Source organism: Gymnodraco acuticeps, unplaced genomic scaffold (genome assembly GCF_902827175.1).
Source record: "Gymnodraco acuticeps unplaced genomic scaffold, fGymAcu1.1, whole genome shotgun sequence".
Taxonomy (NCBI): Eukaryota; Metazoa; Chordata; class Actinopteri; order Perciformes; family Bathydraconidae; genus Gymnodraco; species Gymnodraco acuticeps.
The window spans coordinates 154,646-179,481 of record NW_022990732.1 but is presented as its reverse complement, the minus strand read 5'-3'; the positions used below and the strand labels follow the sequence as shown (position 1 = coordinate 179,481).

General features: G+C 41.6%; 2 protein-coding genes across 5 annotated transcripts in view; one reads left to right on the top strand and one right to left on the bottom strand.

The window, feature by feature from the left end:
* Positions 1–1,740: 1,740 nt before the first annotated feature.
* On the bottom strand, positions 1,741–16,592 carry LOC117556494 (cytochrome P450 2J2-like). Of its 2 annotated transcripts, XM_034231820.1 has the most exons (9): positions 16,323–16,592; positions 10,352–10,514; positions 8,603–8,752; positions 8,057–8,217; positions 6,844–7,020; positions 3,599–3,737; positions 3,261–3,448; positions 2,404–2,545; positions 1,741–2,236 (listed from the first exon to the last, which is right to left on the bottom strand). In XM_034231820.1, exons 1-9 carry the CDS (start codon positions 16,521–16,523, stop codon positions 2,061–2,063), a joined length of 1,497 nt encoding a protein of 498 aa, XP_034087711.1. In that variant the 5' UTR covers positions 16,524–16,592; the 3' UTR covers positions 1,741–2,060. The 2 variants fall into 2 exon arrangements, with proteins under 2 accessions (XP_034087711.1, XP_034087712.1); XM_034231821.1 differs by lacking the exon at positions 1,741–2,236 and having other exon boundaries at positions 2,404–2,597.
* A 3,609-nt stretch (positions 16,593–20,201) lies between these two features.
* Positions 20,202–24,836, top strand: part of zdhhc5a (zinc finger DHHC-type palmitoyltransferase 5a) — a 37,104-nt gene continuing 32,469 nt past the window's right edge. For 2 of the 3 annotated variants that reach the window (XR_004570590.1, XM_034231847.1), the window contains exon 1: positions 20,203–20,740. The gene's annotated coding sequence lies outside the window, so the exon portion shown is untranslated. Of the gene's footprint in view, positions 20,741–24,836 lie in introns of all 3 variants that reach the window. The other variant, XM_034231846.1, reaches the window with a different exon arrangement.

Sequence of the window (24,836 nt, the reverse complement as noted above, 5' to 3'; positions counted from 1 at the left end):
TTAGCCTGTTAGATTCGATTCCTTATATCACACATGCTCAGGTTGATAAACAGCGCTGAGACTCACTGCATGTTATTCTCTCTTTTGAGTTGTTGACTCACTGGCCAAAACTCAGTCTGAATGAGAACACAAACTAAATCTCAGTATCATTTATTTCCACAAGGTTTACAACAATAGAATAGGGGAGAGTGGGGTAAGATGAGCCGGTGGGTAAGTGGACCCAAGCCCTTTATCTAAGGAAGTGTGCACATAAATGTGACCATAAATCCAGGAAGCCCCCATCACTTCTGTGCTGTGATGGAGAGAAGCACATGGTAAAGTGGTAAATGTGTTTCTTTCACAATAAACCATGTTTGGCTTGTCAAAGTAGATGTTCAACACGTCAGGTATTTACTGTTCTGTCAAAGCAAATCCAGGTCTGAAAATATGTTTCATACATGTTGGTTATTTAGCAAGGAGTAAAACCGCGTGAATCATTTAGCTAAAGATTAGCATGAAGGACTACGATAGAAAGTTATTTCCAAAAAGGGGCTGTGGGGTAAAGTGAGCCAGTGGTTCAACTCAACCCCCCATGAGGCACTGAAGTTAAGTTAAGTCTTTGTAGTATAACATGGTATTTCGATGTAGTTTTACACAACTGATTTTTTATACTTTTAAAATTGTAGAAAAGCCATCATGCTAAGAAAGTCCAAGAGAAAGACTGAGGAGATGGAGAGAGCCACTGATGGAGATGCTGGAGAATCCATCAAAGACAGACATGTTGACAGGTCAACCCTGCGTAGAGTGATAAAGAGGAAGGAGGACAGGAAGTGAAAACAGGAGGTACAGAGGAACAGCAGAGGAAAGAGGGGGTGCGTTTCACTTCGGTTAAATGGATTCCTTACGTCCCTCACTTGGGTCGTTTCCCTGCGACTAGTCCCTCCCACCAGGGAAGCATGGAGAGATGCAAGGAAACCACGAGAAGCAGGGAAATGAGTTTTATGAGAAATGGGACGTTGTTTCCTCCGGAGCGTCACGTGAAGCGACGTCCGTTTGTGATGACGCCGCACAGCTGATCGTCTGACAGCAGCCAGATCAGTGCATGCGCTGCATCGTCCAATCAGTGAGCGATACACAGTAAGGGGGCGGGGCGAGTGTCTGAGGATTTCACCGGAGGATGGTCTGGTAGTTCCTCGATTATCGCACCTCCGTTATCGCTCCTCGATCCTCGGTCCTCCGGCACAAATAAGGCCACTGGGACGCTACTCAAGATGGCGCAGACAAATCAACTTCCGGTAATACCGAGACCGAGGAGCGACAAAATGGTCCCTGGAGAGAAGGGGCTTCAGACCAGATCCAAAGACTGCTGACCAGTTCCATGGCCTTACTGCAAAGAAATGCTGAGAACTGGCTTTGAATTACAGACAGAAACAACATTCCTGTACCAAACAACTCAAGTTTAAACTTTAAAGAGTCAGTTGGTTCATTTAACCCCAGATGGCTCAATTTCCCCTTTGCCGCAGATCGACTTAGCCCGAGATAAGCCACAATAAAAAGAGAAGTGATATTTTCATGGCCCTTTGTGATACAGTCGATGCATTATTATCATTTTGATTGACAGAAGAGTTCCTGAAGTAAAGCTCGTTGATGTCGTAAGACTTTGACTATCAAATTGTTCCTTGCCTAAAGGTCAGCATAAGTACAAATTGGCTCACCCACTCACCCCTACAATTATTTGCAGTAGAAAGGAAGGTAGTAGTATTTAAACTGTACATTATTTTATTGGATATTGATTACAGTAGTCAAAGTCAACTTTAGTGTCAATCTTTCAGTTTGTGTGTACAGACAGAGAAATCGAAATAACGTTTCCAACAATCCCGAATACAAAAAATATAATAATACAAATATAGTACATTACATTACCAAGCTTAAAAAGACAACTAATTGAATAGAAGAAAACCAAGTCCCAACAATGTTTTATTCTCTGAGAGATTATAACAGAGTAGATATTGATATGTTACGAGATAGATGTAGGAACACAGTTATTGATGTGTGAGGTTGAGTTTGGGACAGTTGGGGGTTTATCGTGGGACGGCACAGAGGCTGTAGGGTTTGGGGCAGTGCGTGGCTCCTAACTTGTACTCCAGAGTTGGCTGTACCCCTGGGGGGGCCGCAAAGGAAAACCTCTGAAGGAGGGTGGTGAAGAAGAGAAATAACTCGGCCCTGGCCAGCTGCTCCCCCAGACACACACGCTTACCTGAGAACACACAAAACATCAATGTATTCACACAATCTTTATTAACTTTTCAGACTTTGTGCCTGCTCCTTTGTCTGCGGGGAGTTACACACTGAATGGATGGGCACATCATTAAACCCCCAAACACTACAAGCTATCCCATTTTAAAGACATAACTATCAACTAACCTGCTGAAAAAGGAAGGAAGGCTTCTCTCTTCCTGAATGTTCCATCCTGGTCCAGAAAGTGCTGAGGGTTGAACGTGTGAGGAGTTTCCCAAATGGACTCGTCTCGCAGAACAGAGATCAGTGTGGGCAGGACCATGGTGCCCTGAGGAGAATCCAGTCAGGGAAATGTCTCTTTGTTTGCATTCTTCAAGTTACTTTGTTTTAATAAACAAAAAAGAAACATGATTAAAAAAAGATTACAAGGTCAGCTTCTAGGTTCATTCTCAACCTTGGAAACACAAGTTGTCAAATGAATTAAAACATTAAAAAAAAGCACCACACCTGTGCTGATCAAAATCATGTGGGACATCAATCAATCAATGTTTATTTATATATAAATAAATCTACCGAATAGAAATCAGAGTAAGATTTGAATGGTAATTTATGACCAGCAGCACTGAAGACAACAATGCATTTTCATATTTTAGGCCATTAACTTTAACAAATAAATCATCAATTCTAAATATTTTTTATATTATTATTATTATTATTATCATCTGTTGGAGCTACTTATTGTTTTATAATTTGTTTTATTTGGAATGATTTACCCCGAAAAAGGCAGATGTTTTTGAACCAGGGATAGTGAACGTTAAGCTGTTGCTCTTTGAATGTTTGATCTTTGAAACCAAAGGAAGATACCGGAACAAAAGATAAATCTGTGTGCTGAGTATAATTAGCTTGTTGTGTCTCGATGGCAGTTGGATTTTGAGTTTGTTTTTTGTTTTTGATTGACATGATCTTTACATAGTTGAGTGACTGGTTAACTGCTATGCTAATAGCAAATCCAATTAACTGAACAAATAATAAGCACCGCGTACCTTTGGGAAAGTGTACTTGTCCAGTGTGGTCTCCTTGTTTGTCATGCGGACCAAATTGAGGGGAAGAATGTTGGCCATTCTCTGGATTTCATGGATGACTGCGTCAGTGTACGGCATGTTTTCTCTGTCAGTCACAGACGGCTGCTTGGATGAACCAACCACAGAATCTATCTCTGCCTGGACTTCCTCTGCACAGTGGAAACAGGAAACGGTGTGAGTCCGGGCACTGCATACGTTACGGGGAAATGTTGTGCAACACACTAAGTAAGGTCAAGTAACGATGCAAACAAAACATGCAGGAATGGGTGTGTACAGGTACTAATCAAACAAACACACACCTTGAATATGAGGGTAGTTGATCATGAACAGCAGTCCCCAGTGTAAAGTGGTAGTGGTCGTTTCAGTTCCAGCACCAAACAGATCCAGAGTGCAAAAACATAAATTATTCAAATCAAAACCTGATTCTTTGTCCTCGTTCTATCAAAAAAACAAAAAGTTCCATGTATTAGTTGACATATATATATTAATTAAAAAATGTCAAACACAATCAGGTGGTGCAGGTCCTTAAACCCGGAAATGAGTTAGCATTTTCGCACTTCCGGTTCCGCTTATGGTTAGATCCCTGATATAGATCTGTGGTTAACACAAGCTTAAGAGTTGTTTACGTTTTGTTCTTTTGTACTAAAACTATGAGAAAATACGTCAGTGTACCACAGTCAGGAAGCTGACAAACAACTGATTCTGTCTTTTCCCCAGTCTGAAACCCAGGTGGTCGCACGCATCTCTGCTTGTCTGGCTGACATTACATTACATATTAGTTGTTAGGCGCTTTTATCCAAAGCGACTTACATACTCAATACTGTGGACAATCCCCACAGGAGCAATTTTGGGGTGAAATGTCTCAGGGACACAACGACATGCGGACTGCAGTGGGGTTTGAACCCGTGCTCCCCTGATCCGAACACCAACGCACAAATCTACTGCGCCACACATCTCTCAGTGGAGGTCTGCTCACCACCTGAAGCTCAACCTAAACAAGACTGAACGGATCTTCATCCCAGGTAAGGACTCTCCCATCCATGACCTGTCCATCAACACCGACCCCTCTGTTGTTTCCCCGAATCAGACTGCAAGGAGCCTGGGCGTTACCCTGGACGACCAGCTGAACTGCTAACATCGCTGCTACAACCTGATCCTGCAAATACACTCTGAACAACATCAGGAGGATACGTCCCCTACTGTCCCTTTCTGTCCCCTATTGTCCCTTTCTGTCCCCTACTGCCCTCTTCTGACCCCTACTGTCCCCTTCTGTCCCCTATTGTCCCTTTCTGTCCCCTACTGCACCCTTCTAACCCCTTCTGTCCCAGGAGGACACTCAGGTCTTGGTCCAGGCTCTGGTCATCTGACGCCTGGACTACTGAACTCCCTCCTGGCTGGTCTACCTGCAAACGCCATCTACAGCTAATTCAGAATGCTGCAGCCAGACTGGTCTTCAACCTCCCCCAGTTCTCCCACACTACACCTCTCCTCCACTGGCTGCCAGTTGCTGCCAGAGTACGCTTCAAGACCCTGGTACTGGCCCCCCGAGCTTTGAATGGATCAGCTCCTTCCCACATCCAGGCCTTGGTTAAACCATGTACTCCAGCACGTGCACTACGCTTGAGTCAGCCAATCGGCTTGCTGCTCCATCACTGCGAGTGGGACCCAGGAACCCCTCAAATGCCCCTTTCACACCAGTGCTTTTTCAGCTCCGGCTCGGAGCTGGAGCCTGAAAAGCGCCGGTTTTTCCTGTTCACACCGCAGCGGCGCCGGCTCTTAGCTCCGGAATCCGGTTCACTTCCAGCTCCAAAAAATTGTCGGTCTAGAGGCAAGAGCTTCGGAGCTAAGAGGTGGCGTCGCTTACGTCTCTCTTACGTCGAGGCGTGCAGGAAACTAAACCCACCTCCCCTGAACATGGGTCGACTGTCATGCCTGCCTACAAGCAGTAGTGCTTATAAACACACTTTATAAAGTCAGGCAACACTAACCAGGCTTCGTGTGATTCTGTTTATTTGTACCTTACTTTGACCATCCGTTCACTGTTATTGATCATTGTGGAGAGAGGCAGACGTGTTGTTTTGTATTATAGCAGCTATCGGATGGAATCAATACATGGGCTGCACAGGTTGTCGTGTCCGACTATCACAAGTAGAATCATAATAAAAATACGCCGGTAAAATGTGCCTGTAGAAAACGGTTTATGCCACAATAGGATAGCAATAGCAAGTAGTCAGTTTAGCTTCGGTTGCTATGCTAACATCACCCATTTTATACCAGAGAAACTTTCATAACAGCGTTGTGATGCCCAACAGCGTCAATTCAGACTGACACACATTCACTTAGGCTAAGGGGAACTGGGGATATGTATCAGCTGCTTTTGTGAGTCGGACAGTGAATACTTTAGAGCGGCCGCAGCAGTGTGAGCTAACGGAGGAGAATAAACTCCCGTGGAAGAGCAGCCAACACTGCTGCGGTCGGTAAATGCTGCAGAAACACATTAATAAACAATGAACCACGGCACTCTGGAGAAAAGTATAAGGTTGGAGAAGTCGTTATTTAATTTAATCTGGCTTCGTGTGATTAAAAGCAACACGATCATCGACCCGACGCAGTTGTTGTTGTTGTTGTTGTGAGCGCCGTTGGGGAGCAAATCAGCGATGTAAACGGTGACGTCATGACGCAGCAGCGGCAGCACCAGTCGGGTGCTGGGCGGTGTGAACAGAGCGGGAGCAGAAAAGGGAAACCGGAGCTGAACCAGAAAAGCTCTAGCTCGGAGCTAGAAAGGGAAAAGCGCTGGTGTGAAAGCCGCAAAACATGCCTGTTAGCTATCTTGGCTCCTAAATAATGGAATGAGCTTCCCATTGACATCAGGACAGCAGAAACTCTGCATATCTTCCGTTGCAAACTGAAACGTTGTACTTTGGCAATTAAGTTATTGTAAAAAAAAAGAAAGAAAAAGAAGCCCTTTAAAGAGTTAGCTTAGGCCTTGTAACCGATTCAACAGCACTTATTATGGTATGACTTGCTTGAAGTGAATATATCGGCACTCCTTGTTTTTCCGTTTTTTAAGTCGCTTTGGATAAAAGCGTAGGCCAAATGAAATGTAAAAGTAAATACCCTACTGGTGAATGTCTGAAACTTCTGTGTGACGTAAAAACAGCGGTTGCTAAATGAGACAACTAAACGTCATCAGGCCAAACATTAGCTGCCTTTAGCTTAGCGGCGTTGTCAGTAAGTCATGCAGCTTCTGGCTGTAGTTCCTCTCTAGCCTTACGTTAGCTTTTTACTTCTGGTGATTGCATTTACGCTTAAAATAATCATAAATTGGTGTTAATATGTGGAGATATCTTACTGAACAAAAATAGCAAATGCAAATGCATGTAATGTGTGATCCACAGATCTTATTTTCTGCAACATTCTGTAACCCAAGGGAAAATATATTTTGCTTTCTGTTCAGGGACCCTTGTGATGATAACTTTCAGGTCGGGCTACACTAATACATCATCCATGCAGCACTCTATACAGAGCATATATCATCCATCACCTCTCCCATCTCTGTGAGGAAGCAGTCGATGTAGTCCCTGGGGGAGGACGGGTCAAAGCTCTCTCTGTGTTCCTTGATCTTCGTCTGTATGTAGTCAAGCAAATCTTGTGTCAGAGTGAAAATCCTCTGGTGGGGTCCAGGCAGTCGCTTCATCAGGCCGGGCAGGGTGTTGTAGAGCTACAGAGCACGGACACAAGAGGAAATTCAGTGTATACTCTATATACAGTATACAGTGCAAACAAGGCCTGTACACATTAGGCACAAAACACACACATGCACAAACACATACATTTTTTTAGTTGTAAGAGCGTAGGGGCTGCCATGTTCAGTACCCAGGAGTAGTTTTTGGTTCGGTGCATTGCTCAAGGACACCTCGGCAGTGACCAGGAGGTGAACTGGTACCTCTCCAGCTTACAGTCCAAAGTCCTACAGACTGAGGTCATTTTTGTACTATTGCCCACTCCTAAACAAAACTGTCAGTTTTACATCTGCACATTTATTCCAGATCTCCTTTCACAGGAGACATTTTGATCACGGTAGAAAAGCAAAGCTGTCAATATTCATTTGAATGATAACACAACTTATATAAACACAGCGGTAGAGAGTACCTCAGTACATTTACTCATGTAGTGTAATTGTTGAGGTACTAGCACATTCTTTAAATACTTTGATTATTTATTATTCCTTTTATTTCATTTCAGAGTGAAATATTGAACTTTTTAATACACTATATTAATCTGAAAGCTCTAGTGTCCTTTGAACAACATTTCAAATCAATAAAATATAAATATTATCATATAAAAAGGTGTTCAAAATTGTTCAAAATACTAATAATCAGTTAATGCAGTCAGAGTCCAATAATGTAATATAAATGATATATCAGTCATGGGGGATATTAGCATTGTTTGGAACATTTTGCTGTACATTTGAAATCATACTTTTGTATTTTACTTTGGTTTTAATGCACGATTTGTTGTGTTATGGAGTATTTTTTTACACGGTTGTATTGACACTTTTACTTCAGTAAAGTATCGGAGTACATCTTCCATCAACATTTTTGAGTCGGAGTTCATTATAAAATTCAATGCCATGTTAATTCAGTAGTTCTGGAACCCTCTTCCAAATCAGTTTTAAAAACATACATTTGATTTATGGGGTTAGGCTGGGTAATTCCTGACAATACAAAAGATGAATGTGTATGAATGAGTCTCACATGAGCCCATATTCCTCCCTCTAAGTACACCAGCTCGTTGAAGGTCTGCAGTATATACTGGTGCTGCTTGTCATCGTACTCAAAGCGGTCCCCGAACACCAGGCAGCAGATGATGTTGGACACAGCGTTGTTTATCAAGGACTGTGCGTTAAAAGGCTTGCCTGATAAATAAAGGGAAAATATGTATAAGACAGGACGGAAAGTCAAAACATAACAGTGTGATGAGAAGAAGTTATGACTTTGATCACTGAAACAATGCAGCGCATGGTCTAAGGTCCATGCTCCAAATGTGAAGAGAAATCACATGTGAAATATTGCATCATGGGCCGCCTTATAGCTAGGATGGTCGAGCTTGTGAAGGACCCGGGTAGGAATCCGGCTCAGGACCATTTAATGCACGTCATCCCCTCTTTCTCCCCATTTTAAGTCTTTCTCTTCAATACAGGCACTAGTTGCTCAAATAATTATTTTTAAAAATACAAAAATATTGCATCATGATAAGAAAAAAGCATTGATTGATGGTTTCTTTTTAAACAAGATCCGTGCCTTTGTGAAGGGTGAACGCCTCCGAGAGATAGTGGCTCTCCTGCTGGATGGACGGCTCCAGGGACATCTTCCCCACACCAAAGTTTCTGAGGGTCCGGATAGCAAATCTCCGCTGCTGCTTCCAAGGATGTCCGTTTGATAACAACAGACCTTTTGGAAACAGAATAAAGCATTAGATCTGAACGGAATTGGAATTGGACAGAACTAGCAGCTAATGCTAAACTAAATTCCCTATGCTCATGTGTCTGATACAGTGTCAGGCTGTCAGATAGGGCTGGGCTAAGAATGAAATCAAATATTCAGATTAGGGCCGTCACCGTTAATGTGTTAACGCTTGCAACTAATCCGGAAACTACAACGCGTTAAAAAATTAATTGATGTTTGTTTATGTTTACTGTGCCACTTCCGGTGTTAAAGGGGCACGGTCCGGGGGAAACTAGCCTTGCTAGGAACCATTCATTTTTTGTTTCATTTCTGGTTTGTGTGGTTAACTTTATATTGGCTACAAACTACACTAGACTGTTTACTCTACATGTCAGACCAATTGTAGAAATAGAAGTCCTGTCTGCTCAGGAACATTAGTTAGATTATAGGTTAATGTCATACGGAAGTGACATCTTTTTTGGAGTCCTGCTGCTAGTTCTGGTTTTAGGAACAAGCTTAGGAAAGGGAATATATGTTTGGCTCTTGTTTTTTGGGGGGAATTTGGTTGTTAGGTTCTACTATATGTTTATTTTTGTATTTTTGTTGTTCGTTTCTCCTGCTTTCCATTAAATAGGCCCCATGCTACCTCTTCATATACTTCTGGGCAACATTTTGATTATGGTTAATGTAACAAGAAATGGTGGAGCATGTCTAAGACTTGTCTCTTGGAATGTTAAGGGCATGAATGCCCCGGTTAAAGGAGGCAGAATATTTTCCCACTTAAAACTAAAATTGCCTTTTTACAAGAAACTCATCTGACCACCAAGGACCACCATAGGTTAAAGGCCTCATGGGTTGGACAAACCTTTCATTCCAATGTTAGTAGTAGAGCAAGAGGCGCAGCTATTGTGATGCATACAAAAATACAGTTCAGCCCGACTAAGGTTATAGCGGATCCTCAAGGTCGCTTTGTGATAGTCCCTCAATAATGTAAATGTTGTTCTCGCCAATCTATATGCGCCCAACCGGGATGATGAAGCATTCATGGGAAAGGTGATATCATTATTATCTGACCTAAACTCCCACCATTTGATTTTGGGTGGTGATCTCAACTGTAGAATGAACCCGCTTTTAGACATATCTAGTCCAAAACGGGACTCCCCCTCTAAAATGGCTAAAGCCATTTCATTATTTATGAGTCAAACAGGATGTGTGGACCCATGGCATTTTCTCTACCCCAAAGCGAAACGGTTTTCTTTCTACTTTATGTATATACATGTCATGTTCTTAAATGTTGTATGTGAGGGACTACGGGTGGAAATGAGCTCAAAGCTAAAATCTGGCATGTTTACGTTTTAAAGCATTATTTGTTTTAAATGTTCATCAATGTGCACTGTCCCTCTTCAAATAAACGATTAAATACAAAATAAAATAAAACATTCTCGAGAATCGACTATTTTTTTATTGATAACTATTTTTCTATACGATGTCCAAAATGTAGGAAGTTATCTAGGCTCATATTACTTTATCAATATAATAGCGATATATTACCCAGCCCTAGTGTCAGTCTTATGCCAATACCCATTAAAATGCAACATACAGTACCATTATTCCCAGCTAATGCACTAAACAACGGTATCGTCGGGCGGTCCTCGTAGTCCTCTCCTTTCTGGATAAGGACCTCTCTCACCAGCTCGTAGTCATAGACGAACACAATTCTCCCACCAAAGAGCCGCAGGCTGAAAATCTTTCCATATTTTTCTGCAAACTGAACACAGAGAGCACACTGGTGTTCAGGATCACTGAGCAGACAACACACAAATCATTCCAGCTTTGGAGGTTTATAGAAGGATTCAATATCAATAAATGTATAACCTTTATTTACATTGAAGTACCGGTATATAAATAATACAATAATAATACAAAATGTAATCAACAAGTAACCTATGATGTACTATATTTATGTTAAAATATATGACATAATCCAGGGGGGATTCACAAAGTACCCAGTGGTATTAAAAGTAGTTCAAATAAAGTACTAAGTCCTTACTTAGAAGCCTGAAATTGATTGAATTTACACTTTAAAAAATCATAAAGTGGCGTAAATATGTGGAGATCATCCTGCTGAACAAACGTATTAAGTATCATAAACGTTTTTTGCCACAGAGCTTTTTTTCTGCAGTATTCCCAAATCCAATGGAAAAATACCATTGCTTGTAGTCAAGGTAACATTTGCGATGCTAACTTATGGGTCGGCCTAAAAAAAGACATCATCACTGCACTGATCTATTAGCTCCACCTTTGGCAGCTGCAACTTTAAAGTGATGAACACATCACACACGCATCAATAATTATAATTATAATCAATAATGTAATATAGAAAAGGGACATTCTGCAAATTGAGTTCTATTGCGTTTGGTGCTTTCAGTATATTTTAATATGAATACTGTTTTCATTTGACTATGAACACAGGACTTTAAGATTCTGTTTGGAATACCAACATCATGTCAAAGCAGAGAGATACAGCCATCACCTCCACATATTCCCAACTTTTAATTGTATATAATATATACAGTACTTACACCTGTCACAATTTCTCATGAACAATTTGTTATTCCCTTTCTCACCTCCTGAACATTATATCTGATGAAATACTTGTCTTCAATTTAAATTAAAAACTAGAGCAATTCAGGGTTAACTTCACTGTAGTATACGTAACCAGTGTTGGGCAAGTTACTTCCAAAATGTAATATAGTACATATTTCTTATTACTGTATTTTTTCAAGTAATAAGTTACATTACAATATTACTGTCTCTGAAATGTAATGAGTTACACTACTTTTGAGTTACTTTTGAGTTACTTTCACCAAAATAACCTCAAAAGAATGGCTAGGTGTTTTAAATGCTGAAATGTGGTTTAGTGCAGCTCATTATCCAGTGAAGGGCGATGTGGTATAGCATAACAACTGTGGAGGCCATTAAGGCTACTAACAACTTGTATTACACGGCTTAGTTGAATACTCGATTCTGATTGTAACTTCTTAACATGTGACACGTTGTTAATACAGCAGTACAGACCACTGTCAAGGACTATAATGAAGGTTGCTAAGGAAAGAAAGAGAAAGGAAAAGAGGTTAAAAGACGGAGCGCTGGACAATCCGTGTATCTACCGTCCAATTGTTTTTCTTTATTAAACACGTAAACGCCAACGGAAGAGCGTCTGAGAGGCGTTTCTGCTTTTTGCCTTACTAAATGGTCAAATGGTCCTTGGAGCGAGGGGCGGGGCGAAACTCACGGAAGTGATTTCAAAACAAAAGCACTCGTTTGCTTGGAACGGTGATAATATTATAAGCCAAGGGAAAGTGAATTTAGCGATCACAACGAAAACGGCCAAGACACATATTGAACCCAGAAAAGGAATGTTATTAAGGGCTGTAAATATAATAGGCCTATGTCTAAAATGGACAACATTTTTAGGAGATTTGAACTATACAGCGATTCTGCACTGCGGTCAACAGTGTTAATTTCGTCAACGAAAACTATGACGAAAAATGTTCGTCAACGACCTTTTTTACATGACTAAAACGAGACGATGACGAGCTAAAAATAGATTCTTGATAACGAAAACTTTGACGAAATGTATATTTAGTTTTCGTTGACGAGACGGGACTAAGGTGTTGTTAATGGTGGACTATCGGACATTCACAATGCAGGGTATTTCCCCCCAATTGTCCGTATTGTCTGTCAAAATGCATCTTACGTTTCTAACTTGCAATATCATTATTTCCGCTCTCTTCACTAGGGGTGGGCGGATCGATCCCAAAATATCGATACTGCCGATATTACGTTACGTTTAAAAATATCGATACTAGAGCCAATAGGATCGATACTTTTATACTTTGTGTTCCGTGAAAGTAAAGCAAGTTCATAATTAGATAGACATCGTGAGGTATTTATTTTCGGTACAGTTTATGTTGAAACCTTTAGAGAGAGTGGCACACTTGTTAGGTTGTTCCATTCTTCTTCGTTTTCCGAAGCCGTGGCTAGTTGGAAGCAGGTTGGAAGTATACTTGCTTCGTTTCTGAAGGAAGTGACTTGGAAGTACGCGACTACCAAGCCAGCATCCTCGCGATTGAGAAACACCCTGGCCGTTTCTCTCTCAAAATCTTTGATTTTTGCCATTAGTTCTTCGTGAGTTTGACCCTGTTGGACTCAGTACTAGTGAAACTACTCCCACAAGTACTATGAAGTACTTTTACCATGTACTTTTCCAGTAATCCTCTGTCAATGTCCCCTCCTGAGTACAAGAATGCATGTTTTTCTGCTATTTTTAATAAGCATTAAAAAACCTTTCTTCCTGAGACTGATATTATTGGAGTATTTTAAGTATTTTAAGAGGATATGGTGGACATATTATCAGCAATACTTCCAGTCAGTACTCCAGCAGCAGCATTTTACACCATGGAAAGTCTTTAGAGACTGGCCTGGATAGCTGGTCACAAATATCCTTCAGCACACTGACACACTCTGTCACTCTGGTTGGCCTCTTATGATGTTGCTGTCTTTTAATATATAATTATTTCTCTGCCGCTAGTTCGTTCCTCGCAGATTCTTCAGTCACATCAGCCTCATCCTTCCTCAGCCTCCAGCACACTTCCAATGTCTGACTCCATAATGATATTGTCCTGATGCTGTAAGGGTGATGCCCCATGATCACAAAATGACCCCTCTAAAGTCTGAGTGCCAGCTGCCAAGGACCTCATATTATGTCTGTCATTAATGTTACATCACCCATTATAACCATTTTCGGTACCACTTTACAATAAGACTACCCTTATAAAGGGTTTACGAATAGTTTGAAAATTCCTTTATTAAATTCATTTATTAATTAGGTTGTGAACACTTTATAAATCATTAATAAGCTTCTATAAGACATGAGATAAACAGGGCAACTGTGACCGGTTGCTTGCCAAATAGTGAGCACACATTTATCTGTACTGCTAAGTCTTATATTGGCTACCTAGCTTACTTCGTCTTCTTCATCAGCCGGCATCCTTGGTATCTGTTGTTCACTGAGGTGATTCTCGCTAAGTAAGGCTTAGTCATCTTGCCAAATAGTGAGCCTGTGTTGATGTATGAAAACTATGTTAGAACTGCTTTATAAATGGTTCTTAATGATTAATAAAGTGTTTACAACCTAATTCATAAGTAACCTAATTATAAACCATTTATGAATCCTTTATAAGGGTAGTCTTATTGTAAAGTGGTACCCAATTTTCTTTCCTTTTTTCTATTCTCTTAACTGAATAGCCCTGTCTTTAAAGGTGGGGTAGGTAAGTTTGAGAAACCGGCTCGAGATACACTTGTTATATTCCATGGAATGCTCTTAACATCCCGATAGCAATGAATATCTGAAGTGCTTTGACAACAAATCCATTAAAAAAATGTCATCTGTGGAAGCCGTGGCGCTGTAAAAAGCACGACCAATCCTTTGAGCCGGCCCGGCTAAAGTAACTGGATAGCCTACCTGCCTGTCAGCCTTCCATCTGTGCACAAACTTATCTCGTGCCCTCATTGGTCATGTGCGCGTCCGTGTGTGTTGGAGGAGGGGCTCTGTAAGGAAGTGGCAGATTTTTTCCGGCTGTGAATTTCAAATTCTAGCGCACTCCAGCTGGTTTCTCCAAAATGACCTACCCCACCTTTAAGTATAGGAATAGGATGGAAAAGCCAGTAGGAGTAAGCTAGATTTCATTTATCCAAACAAAAACCCTGGCAAGTGTGAAAGTGTAGAATTAAAGTTACTTTCTCCAAACGTACAAACATTTAGCGAGACCGGTCGTCTCATGTTTTTGAAGGAGCTAAAACTGAGCATATTCTGTCAGCTCAGATTTGATTTCTGCTTTTTTTAAACTGTAGTATGTGCTCGTCGTGTGTTTCATTGATTGTGTATAGGCTACTGCCTGAATATGCTGAATGAAAGGCAGGTTTTCCTATCAATAACATCTCTGAGCAGATGGTGGTTAACTAACACAAAGCCCATGTGACGCGCAATGCACCAGCAGTAGACGTCACTTCAGTTATGTTAAACCATAGACTGTGTTAAACAGATGTGTGTGAAAAGCATTCGATGTATTGTTTGTTGTCCGGATTTAAAGAGCATTGTAACGCATAGCCCATATAACAAAATATGGACTATGCTGATTATATATGGTAGGGAGACCAGGGACAGTTGCAACACTTTTTGGGTTTTTCCCCAATAAGTAAAAAAACATTTACAATAGGATAGCCATTTTGCTATATTATACATTATCAATATGTCAACTACTGAAACAATGTATTTAAGATGTTTTTATGAAATAAGTAAACGTTTGGAAAATGTATTTTTTTTAAATAACTCAACTGTTACAACTATCCTTGTGTACAGGGACAGTTGTAACACATGCCAGGCACGGTTGTAACATGTTAATAACGGTTACTTTTTTCGCACTGCATGACAACAAATAGGGAAAGCTGTCAAATTCTAAGGCAACAAGATTTGAATGGGGTTTCACACATCCTCCATCAAACAATGAGCAATGAACAGGATAACAGATAACACACAGCATCATCCTCTGTGAAGGATTAAACTGTTCTCTGAGAGGTGCTTCTACCTTAATGATGTGGACCTACCTCCTTTGAGCTGAGACCATAATATAAATCAGCTGCCTCCATCAGGTAGTCTCTCAAAAGCATCTCCTGCTCTGTTGAGAACACCTTCTTTGGTGTCCAGTAGCCTATACTCTTTGGGGTGTTTGTGATCCCTGACTCTCCAACCTCAGTCTCCTCTTATGGAACCGGTACAGGGTGACATGGCATATATCCAGGGATTTTACCACTTCCCTGAATGATTTGCCCTTCTCAACTTCATTTGAGGCCCTCTGCAGTAGAGCAAGTGGCACTCCCCTGTCTGTCTTCCTCTTTCTGACATTTGGCATACTGTAAACACACACACACACACACACTTTAGGCCTACTGTACAGTATTTTATTCTGTTTAGTTTTACAGGGACAATGCACACCAACCAACAATACAACTGTATGCTTGAATGAACAATTGATCATTCAAGCAAATGAGCCATCATTGTAAATGTGCCATGTTACAACCGTCCCGTTACAACCGTCCCAGGACCACCAGTCTTGCTTCCACCCCCTGTGAACCTGCCTGATTGCTAGCTTGACCCATATTTAGCTAGTTATATTTGTAGCTTACAAAACAGTGATTCTAATAATACTAGTTTGGATTCCTAGACATTTGAACTCAAGACAGTATCCAAAAAATACATCATATAATTGTAGTTAATATTTTACCTCAGAAACACACTTTTGCTGATAACTTACGCGAGAAATTCAAACATGGCTCTTTTTTTTCTCAGCGATCTTACCATCTAACTGCGCATGTGCAGAGTGAGTTTCATCACTCTAGCTTGTTTGTGATTGGAGATATTGAAGGTGTTACAACCAACCCGTGTTACAACTGTCCCTGGTCTCCCCTACTATGCAAACACATAAAAACCATAAACACATAAAGATATGCACACCTCCGGGATCTGCAGGTGGAATCTGGTGGGACTAACGCGAAGCAGGTCGCCGAGGAACGGGAGAGCCCATGGTCCGGGGGGGAAGTTCGCCGGGGCTCTGTTCTTCAGAACGTCCGCCACCAACAGGAAGACAAAGAGGAATATCAACACACTCTGACAGTCCACACACTCCCAGCCGAGCACACTGCGAACAGCCTCCATCCTTCAGCTCTGTTCGGAGGGCTGAGAGGGCTGCTCTGTTTTACTCTGTCAAACAACTTGTTGTACAAGTTATCGACTAATCAGAGGGATACTGGGCGGGGTGACTCACCTTCAAAATAAAAGTCTGAGTTCACTTCAGTACACTACTCAGATTACCGAATATATGTAATACTAATAATAACGTGTTATGGCACCTGTCTCCAAAAAGTGGATACAGTTAAATACTTGGCTCTATGGCTGGACTCTGAGCTCATATAGACCCCGTATTGAATACATGCTGCAAAAAGATGATCTCGTTTGTTACTACGTCCAAAAAACTGTTTCCCACACCCACTGTGACTGTACTTCTACTCCACTACAATTCAGAGGTAAATCATGGCGTACTTTTACTCCACTACATGTATTTAGTTACTTTACATACATGGATGAATGATGTGAAATATAATCAAGTGTTGAATCAGACTTTAGTTCCACCTGGAGTAAATCCACCAGCTACCCTGCAGTATACAAAGTCATTCAAACTAGCTGCACCTTTACCAGCTTTGAGAACACTTTCATGATCAATCATTATAAAACATATCATATATATTATTCTGAAATGGACCAATCTGCACAACGACTACTTTTAGTACTTTAAGTAGGCTATATGTTGATGCTAATACCTTTCCACTTTTACTTGAGACACATTTGAATTGCAGGACTTTTACTTACAACACAGTATTCACTCTGGTACTTCTACTTTTACTTAAGTACAAGATCTGAGTACTTCTTCCCCCTCTGCTCTTAAAGTACTCCTTATGCATTAGTAATGTCTAAGAATTTACTTAAATGTTACGGCAAGAAAAAAGGTAGGGCAAGTTGTGTAAATGTATACAACTAAAGAAATATTTTATAATATACATTTAAAAAGTATTATTATGATGCAAAGTGATGGTAAGGGGCTTGGAAAAGCATTATGTTGCTAAGGCTCCTCACACTGTAAGTACAATTATGATGTGGAGTTGACATGTCACTCCTATCTTTATTACTGATAATAACTGACCCATGGTATTGCCCCACCCTCTGATACTAGGTCAGATGTAACTGTATTTTAATACTGTAGACTTCTGCTTAATACAACTTTTACATACAGTACACTTGCATTATTGTATAGGTAAATCTGCCTTAAAAAAATGTCAACCATACTTTGTCCATGCACATGCCTTCAGTCGACCAGCTGACAAGTTGAAGCTCCAGCTTGTTTTTCACCTCAGAGGCAAACAGTGTTACACAAGATTACTGCCAGAGCCATTCCCATAGCCTAATATGACCTGCAGCCAAATAACCTGAGACCACCACAGATTTTACAGACGGTCTTTTAAAATATATTTACCATTACTTTGTAAGCACTTTTTGAGACGTTTGTTCCGTTTTATATCAATCCTGACAATATCAGAGACTGGAGTCCACATAGCCTTCCACCTGGAAACTGTGAAGCAGCTCACCCAGGAGTGCTCCAGTGTTCAGCTTGGGGGGAGGCAGCGAGAGGATGGTGTGTATTTCAGGAGAGAATATGGTCAAACAGCTTAGTTGTCCCTAAAATGTCTTTCCTAAATGAAGCAACTTCTTCATAATGTGTTCAAGATCGATCCAGTGCTAAAATTATGGCGTTCAGTGATATACCCATTTGTTAATCATGTGCTAACACATTCCCACAGGCATAGCTCTGAGCAAAGGTGGAAAAGCAAAGTAGTTTGTCATCACTCATTTTGCCGAAGGGCAGATATATGTCAAGAAATCCGGCCAAAAGTTTAGATTCTTTGACAAATAAAGTTAATCTGAAAGTTCAAGTTTTGATCCTGAATTTTGTCAAATAAAATGATATTCAAACAAAAAACAAGTGTATGAAAAGTTTTTTTCAGGTTGAATATAATATTGATTCAGCTTTGTAATTCAACATGACTGAATTATTTGGCTGTCAATGATGATTCCAAGCCCCTCTCAGTTAAGGCCCCCCCACCCAACATCAGGGCCAACAGTCTGAAAACAAAAACATAATATGTTTTTGTTTTCAGACTGTTTTGAAAATGAAAAAAAAGTTCTGAATCTGAAAGCATAAAATCTGAAACATCAAAATTCTAATGAAAGTGAGATGTGAAAATAATTAATTTATTCAAAACAATAACTCAATTATATCAAAAATAATATTCAACCTGAAGAAACTTTTTATACATATATCTTTAGTTTGAATACATCATTGTTTAAAAAAAAAAAGTGGAATAAAAAACCGTTGGCCCAGATTAAATGGCATAATAACCAGCCATTGTTTTTTATTTCAATGCTATGAAGGCCCCTTTAGTTTAAGAGCTTTATGGCCAACATGCCAACTGCCAAAGGGCTTCATCTCGCACGCACACACACACACACACACACACACACACACACACACACACACACACACACACACACACACACACACACACACACACACACACACACACACACACACACACACACACACACACACAATCCAATCTCATATATGACTTCCTGGCAGGATTCCAAGATTTGTTATTACTTATCCAGCCGGGACATTATGTATGATGTTGTGTGTGTGTGTGTGTGTGTGTGTGTGTGTGTGTGTGTGTGTGTGTGAGGTCTCAGTCCATATCTAATCTTGCACACTGCACAACCCATCAGCCTTATATTTGTTGTGTTTATCCCTTTGTGTTCATTCATGCAGGGATTCACAAGTTTACCACTCCATCATTGACTGCTGACTCCTCATTACTCCGGCCAGTACAGTGGGCTTGTTTAGATTTGAGTGTTTGTAGCTCTGTAGTTTGGCTAACAGAGCTAAAAGCTATTGGTTCTATAACTGAGTATGCCGGTTGTTTTCTGGCCTATTGGTAAATGGACTGTACAGCTCTTTATCAGGTCTGTACGACCCCTCGAAGCGCTTTACATACAAGTAATTCACGCGTTCACACCTCATTCATACAGAGCAGTTCACTTGCTCTGGGAAGCTAACATTAATACACATTCACCATTCGCCATGTTAAGTATCTGGACCAAGGATTAGGGTACATCGACATGTTGACAGCACGGGCTGGGATGGAACCTATAACAGTTGCCTTTTCTTACCAAATAACTTGTAATTACTCAACATTTCGATGATAACAAGTAAAGAAAAAACAGGAGGTAGTTACAATCAGTGTGGTACTAAAATGTGTTTTCAGTATGGTTACAGGTCAGGTCAGTGACCCGGATTCAGACTTTGCACTACTGTTGTTTTGGAAATTGTGTGTGTGTGTAAGTGTGTGTGTGTTAATAAGAAGCTTGGTAGCCCCTGCTGTCAGTTTAATCTCCCCTTTGTGTTGCTGTGTCCAGACCATGTCCAGACCCATATGGACTCACGCACGCACGCACGTACGCACGCACACACGTTAGTGTGTCAGAGTGCCACCACAGGAGAGGATTAAAACCTCATGTCAGAGACAGTTTATGAGGCAACCATGCTTAGAAACAATAACATATTACCATGGCATTATTATCTATTGCATTCAGTCAACAAGCCTCTGCCGGGTGTTGCTGTGCTGGTGAATTCATTTAATCACGATTAAGTGCAATCATGACGTTTACTGTAAAGGAGGGGCGGGCGTGGCTGGAGAAGCAATAGAAAACTATTTCAGCTTGATTGACACCACATTCGTCCAATCAGTGATGTTTTTATTGGGACAATTCTGTCGTTGGACCCTGGAATTAGAGTTTTGTAGTAACCTTTCTGACAAATATGTCGGCCTCTGGGAATCTCTTGGCCACCAATATGATGGATAAGAACACAATTGTTTAGGAACAACTTCCGTGTTGGCGGAGTGGCCTGCAGACAGATGCAAGCTATTTTAAAGAAGTTAAGGAACCAGGCAGCTTGCAGCCCTAACGCTAGCTCACAGTTGTTACCGCAGAGCTAGCTGTGTAGTAAATAACGTCAGGCATGGTGCGAGGTAGCCACACATTTAAGGTATTAGCTTGACGCTGGGAAAGCTAATTCAGCGCGCACAGCTAGACTCGTTGCGATACAGCTGGCTGGCACCGCTGAAGGAGTCGTACCGATTTTATGGATGTAACGTTAAGAAGCTGTCTCAATTTATTTTAATCCCAGGAGGAACTAACATCGCCATGACTGACACATCCCATTCACTGTGCCTGGACCCAGAACAGCTGTGAAGCCCTCACAGGTGAGCTGAAGTGTTAGCCTGCTGCTAGCCAGGGCTAACCAGTGTTAGCTGAAGGATAGCTAAGGTTTCATGTACAGGTAGCGAATACAGTATACTTAGCCTTACCTTTCACACTTACGGCCTAAACCACGAATCGTATTTAATGTGTTGTGGCTAATATATAGGTATTATGTTATACATCTCCTCTGTATCCTGGTGTTTCATTCCCACCCCCGTGCTTGTTACCGTTAACCCCAGTTATCTCCACCCTCTTCATCACAATGGCCTCGCTAACGTTACAGTTATTTTCTAATATCAACTAGCTCACGTTACAGTTAACATTTAGCTGGGTTTTTAATTGCAACTTAATTGTGCTTCTCATGCCAGGACTGTAACGTTATTATCATCCGCAATATGTGTCCCCACCCCGGCTTCGAGATCACCCACTCTCCAGTGTGGGCTGGATGTCTTTCTAAGAACACAACGCTATGCCAAATTATTGATGTGAGATTTGCCTGGGTGTTTTGAAGATCGGCAATCAAACCGAGGAGCCGATGCAAGATTACATACATCACGCCAATTTCTAGATTTTATCCCACAATATCGAAAAAATGCTTTATAAAACGTCTCGTTAAATGATCACTTGCTAATCCTCATTATCACACTACACATCTGTCAATTACAATTGTCAATGTAGTTGTAAATGGAATGGCACGTCTTGGCCGGGCTCTATGGTGTCCACTGAGCTGTCAAACCGTATGAAGGTGCGTGTCACCGCTCAGCTGTGTCCATGGAGCCTCCTCTGCATGCATCTGAGAGGTTATTAGCAAGCTGAGCGATTCCACTCAAACCAGCTCTGCGAAATGTCACTTATACGTCAATCTAAAATTAGAGACTTATTGTCTCGAGATAAGGATGTTGGCATCATTTGTCCGATTGGGTTCAACCGCGGTTCCTCCTGTGCTGCCGAGCCCACACACACACACACACACACACACACACACACACACACACACACACACACACACACACACACACACACACACACACACACACACACACACACACACACACACCCTGGATTTCTGTGTGCATGTGCTGTCAAGCTGGAGGATGCTTTTAGATGTAAGAGGGGTCCATTGTGTCTGGGGATTTAAGAGCATTAACAGCATTGTAGAATAGTGGTTCTGCCTGATGGTCAACTTCGAACAGATCCCATGTAAATGATTCATAGGTGATTAAAGGCATAACTAACTCGATGCTTAATGAGCTTGATGAAATGCAGCTGTGTATGTTAAGAATTCCTCTACAAAATACATTTTAGAAAATTGAGAGCACTCAATAAGGTTAGTGTGTGAAAAGCAATTGTGCTCTAAATGTCACCATAGGTTTAATACATTATAACTGTATAATAACATTGGAACTCTGCAGTGTGCAACTTAACTTTTTCATTTATTTTCGTAGTGATTGAAGGTACAATGATAGGTTTCTGTAACGCTATCAAGCAGATGTAGCATATCCTTTTTGCACAGTCCAGGAGTTGGCATCATGCCACTTGGACGTACCTGGTTCATTTGACAGAGTTAGAAACGTGGATTTCTGCCATGAAATGTCTACATGTCTATATGAACATGTGGCAGCCTGCCAAGTTCATAGATATATTGGGTAACACACAAGAAGCGCTATGCTATCTTGTAATCCTGCTTGTTTGCATGGCAGTGTGCATGTGTGCAATCAGCCCATGTCATCTCAGAATGTGTGGATGCATTGTGCACAAACCTGTCTGTGGCATAATGGTGTTGTTTTCTTTTATATTCAGAGAAGTGATGACATAGGCAGGCGTTTATACTTCACATCTACATCCAATCATCCATTAAACCAAATGTATCACCTTGTTTAACTTGTGTAACTGTAGCAAAGGTTATGCTCATGTGCTACCGACTCATTAATGGTCCACAGGTACCGCCCGAATACAGCCCAACATTAGTGATCATCATGCATACCGTAGCATCGGGTATGACTTTCTGCTCGTTCCACACGCCTCGTGGCTTATGCACATCTAGCTTGTTTGTTGACAAGAAGAAGACAAAGACCGTGGTTGTGTTAAAAGAGTCAGTCACCATTGCTCACCAGCATAATTCCTCTTTAACCTGGCATTAAACTCCTTTAAAACAACGAAACTTCAAGTAGAAGATCAGTATGTGGATAATAGTAATAACATCTACGTACAACACAAGGGGGTCAGTTAATGCACTGTTATAAAGCAGGTTTTTGATCACATTGTAGGTTAAACTACCTAATGTATAACATATTTGGTGTTTAGACTGACAGGCTGAGGTACATGTTGTCTTTTATGTCCAACCTCCTGTCATTTGGATTATATAAAAAGGTCAGAATGAAGAGATGAGATAATGGGGAGCATCGCTCTTGTTATCTCCGCTCTTCAAACATCCTTAATGCTGATGAATGGGGCCGCAGTAATGGATAAGGAGAAGTAGGACGGGTCCATCTGTCACGCCTGGCCTGAGAAGATGCACTACTTCCCTAATTGATTTAAGGGTTAAAGTCTGGAGTCCATAAAGGGAACAACTGTGTGACTTTCTCTCTCTGCTTGTCTCTGTACCTGCTAACAGCCTTTACTGTTGAAGCTGCTGAGCTGTTAGCGCCCTGTGATGAGCCAATGACAGGGAGGCAGGCAGGTAGTAGCTCTGCTGAGCTGTTAGCGCCCTGTGATGAGCCAATGACAGGGAGGCAGGCAGGTAGTAGCTCTGCTGAGCTGTTAGCGCCCTGTGATGAGCTAATGACAGGGAGGGCAGCAGGTATTACTTTGCCTGAGCTGTTAGCGCCCTGTGAGCTGTTAGCGCCCTGTGATGAGCCAATGACAGCGAGGCAGGTAGGTAGTAGCTCTGCTGAGCTGTTAGCGCCCTGTGATGAGCCAATGACAGGGAGGCAGGCAGGTAGTAGCTCTGCTGAGCTGTTAGCGCCCTGTGATGAGCCAATGACAGGGAGGCAGGTAGTAGCTCTGCTGAGCTGTTAGCGCCCTGTGATGAGCCAATGACAGGGAGGCAGGCAGGTAGTAGCTCTGCTGAGCTGTTAGCGCCCTGTGATGAGCCAATGACAGGGAGGCTGGCAGGTAGTAGCTCTGCTGAGCTGTTAGCGCCCTGTGATGAGCCAATGACAGCGAGGCAGGCAGGTAGTAGCTCTGCTGAGCTGTTAGCGCCCTGTGATGAGCCAATGACAGCGAGGCAGGCAGGTAGTAGCTCTGCTGAGCTGTTAGCGCCCTGTGATGAGCCAATGACAGCGAGGCAGGCGTAGTAGCTCTGCTGAGCTATTAGCGCCCTGTGATGAGCCAATGACAGCGAGGCAGGCAGGTAGTAGCTCTGCTGAGCTGTTAGCGCCCTGTGATGAGCCAATGACAGCGAGGCAGGCAGGTAGTAGCTCTGCTGAGCTGTGCGTGCCATGAGGCCGAATTGAAATGCCAGAGCAGTGATCCTTACTAGTGTTTATTCCTCCGGGTCGTCTTAATCAACCTCTGATAGCTACTGGCTATGAATGATTGCTTTGGAGAGTGGTTGTGTGAAAAGAATCACAGTCACCGTCTCCAAGTAAAACCCTGCTAATTGCTAAAAAGTTGAATCTAGACTAGTGTTGCACGGTGTACCGATACTTGAAAGGTACCGCGATACCTTGCCATTAAAAACGTTACGATTCCTCCGTTTCATTAGTATCGGTACTTTAAGAATGACGGGGAAAAGTACTCCGGTGAGAAAGCGCTTGTTGGAGCTATATATATATCTCTCTTTATATTATTTAATAGTTTAACATTTATTTTCTTGCTGTTTATAGTGTTTATTATTATCATTTATTTATATGTATTCTTAGTTAGTGTCATAAGTTAAAGTAGTTTCTATGCTTTTATTTTGAAGGCATGTTTTGGGCACTGGGTGATTAGAGCACCTGGTGTAATTGTATATTGGAGACAGGTGGGTGGTGGGAGCCAGAGCTCTAGTAGGCAAACGGTTTTTAACCAGGGTGTTTCAAGCCAGCAAAAGGAAAGCCATAGGAAAGGCTTGAGGAAAAGGGATATAGGAAAACCTGTTCGTTGTACTTTGTTATC

Coding starts and splice junctions, on each gene's coding strand:
- LOC117556494 (XM_034231820.1), bottom strand. CDS start 16,523: ATGGAGGCTGTTCGCAGTGTGCTCGGCTGGGAGTGTGTGGACTGTCAG. Junction 3,738..6,843: donor TCCTCACAGAGATGGGAGAG/GTGATGGATGAT, acceptor TTTTTTTGATAG/AACGAGGACAAAGAATCAGG. Junction 2,237..2,403: donor CTTCCTTCCTTTTTCAGCAG/GTTAGTTGATAG, acceptor GTGTGTTCTCAG/GTAAGCGTGTGTGTCTGGGG.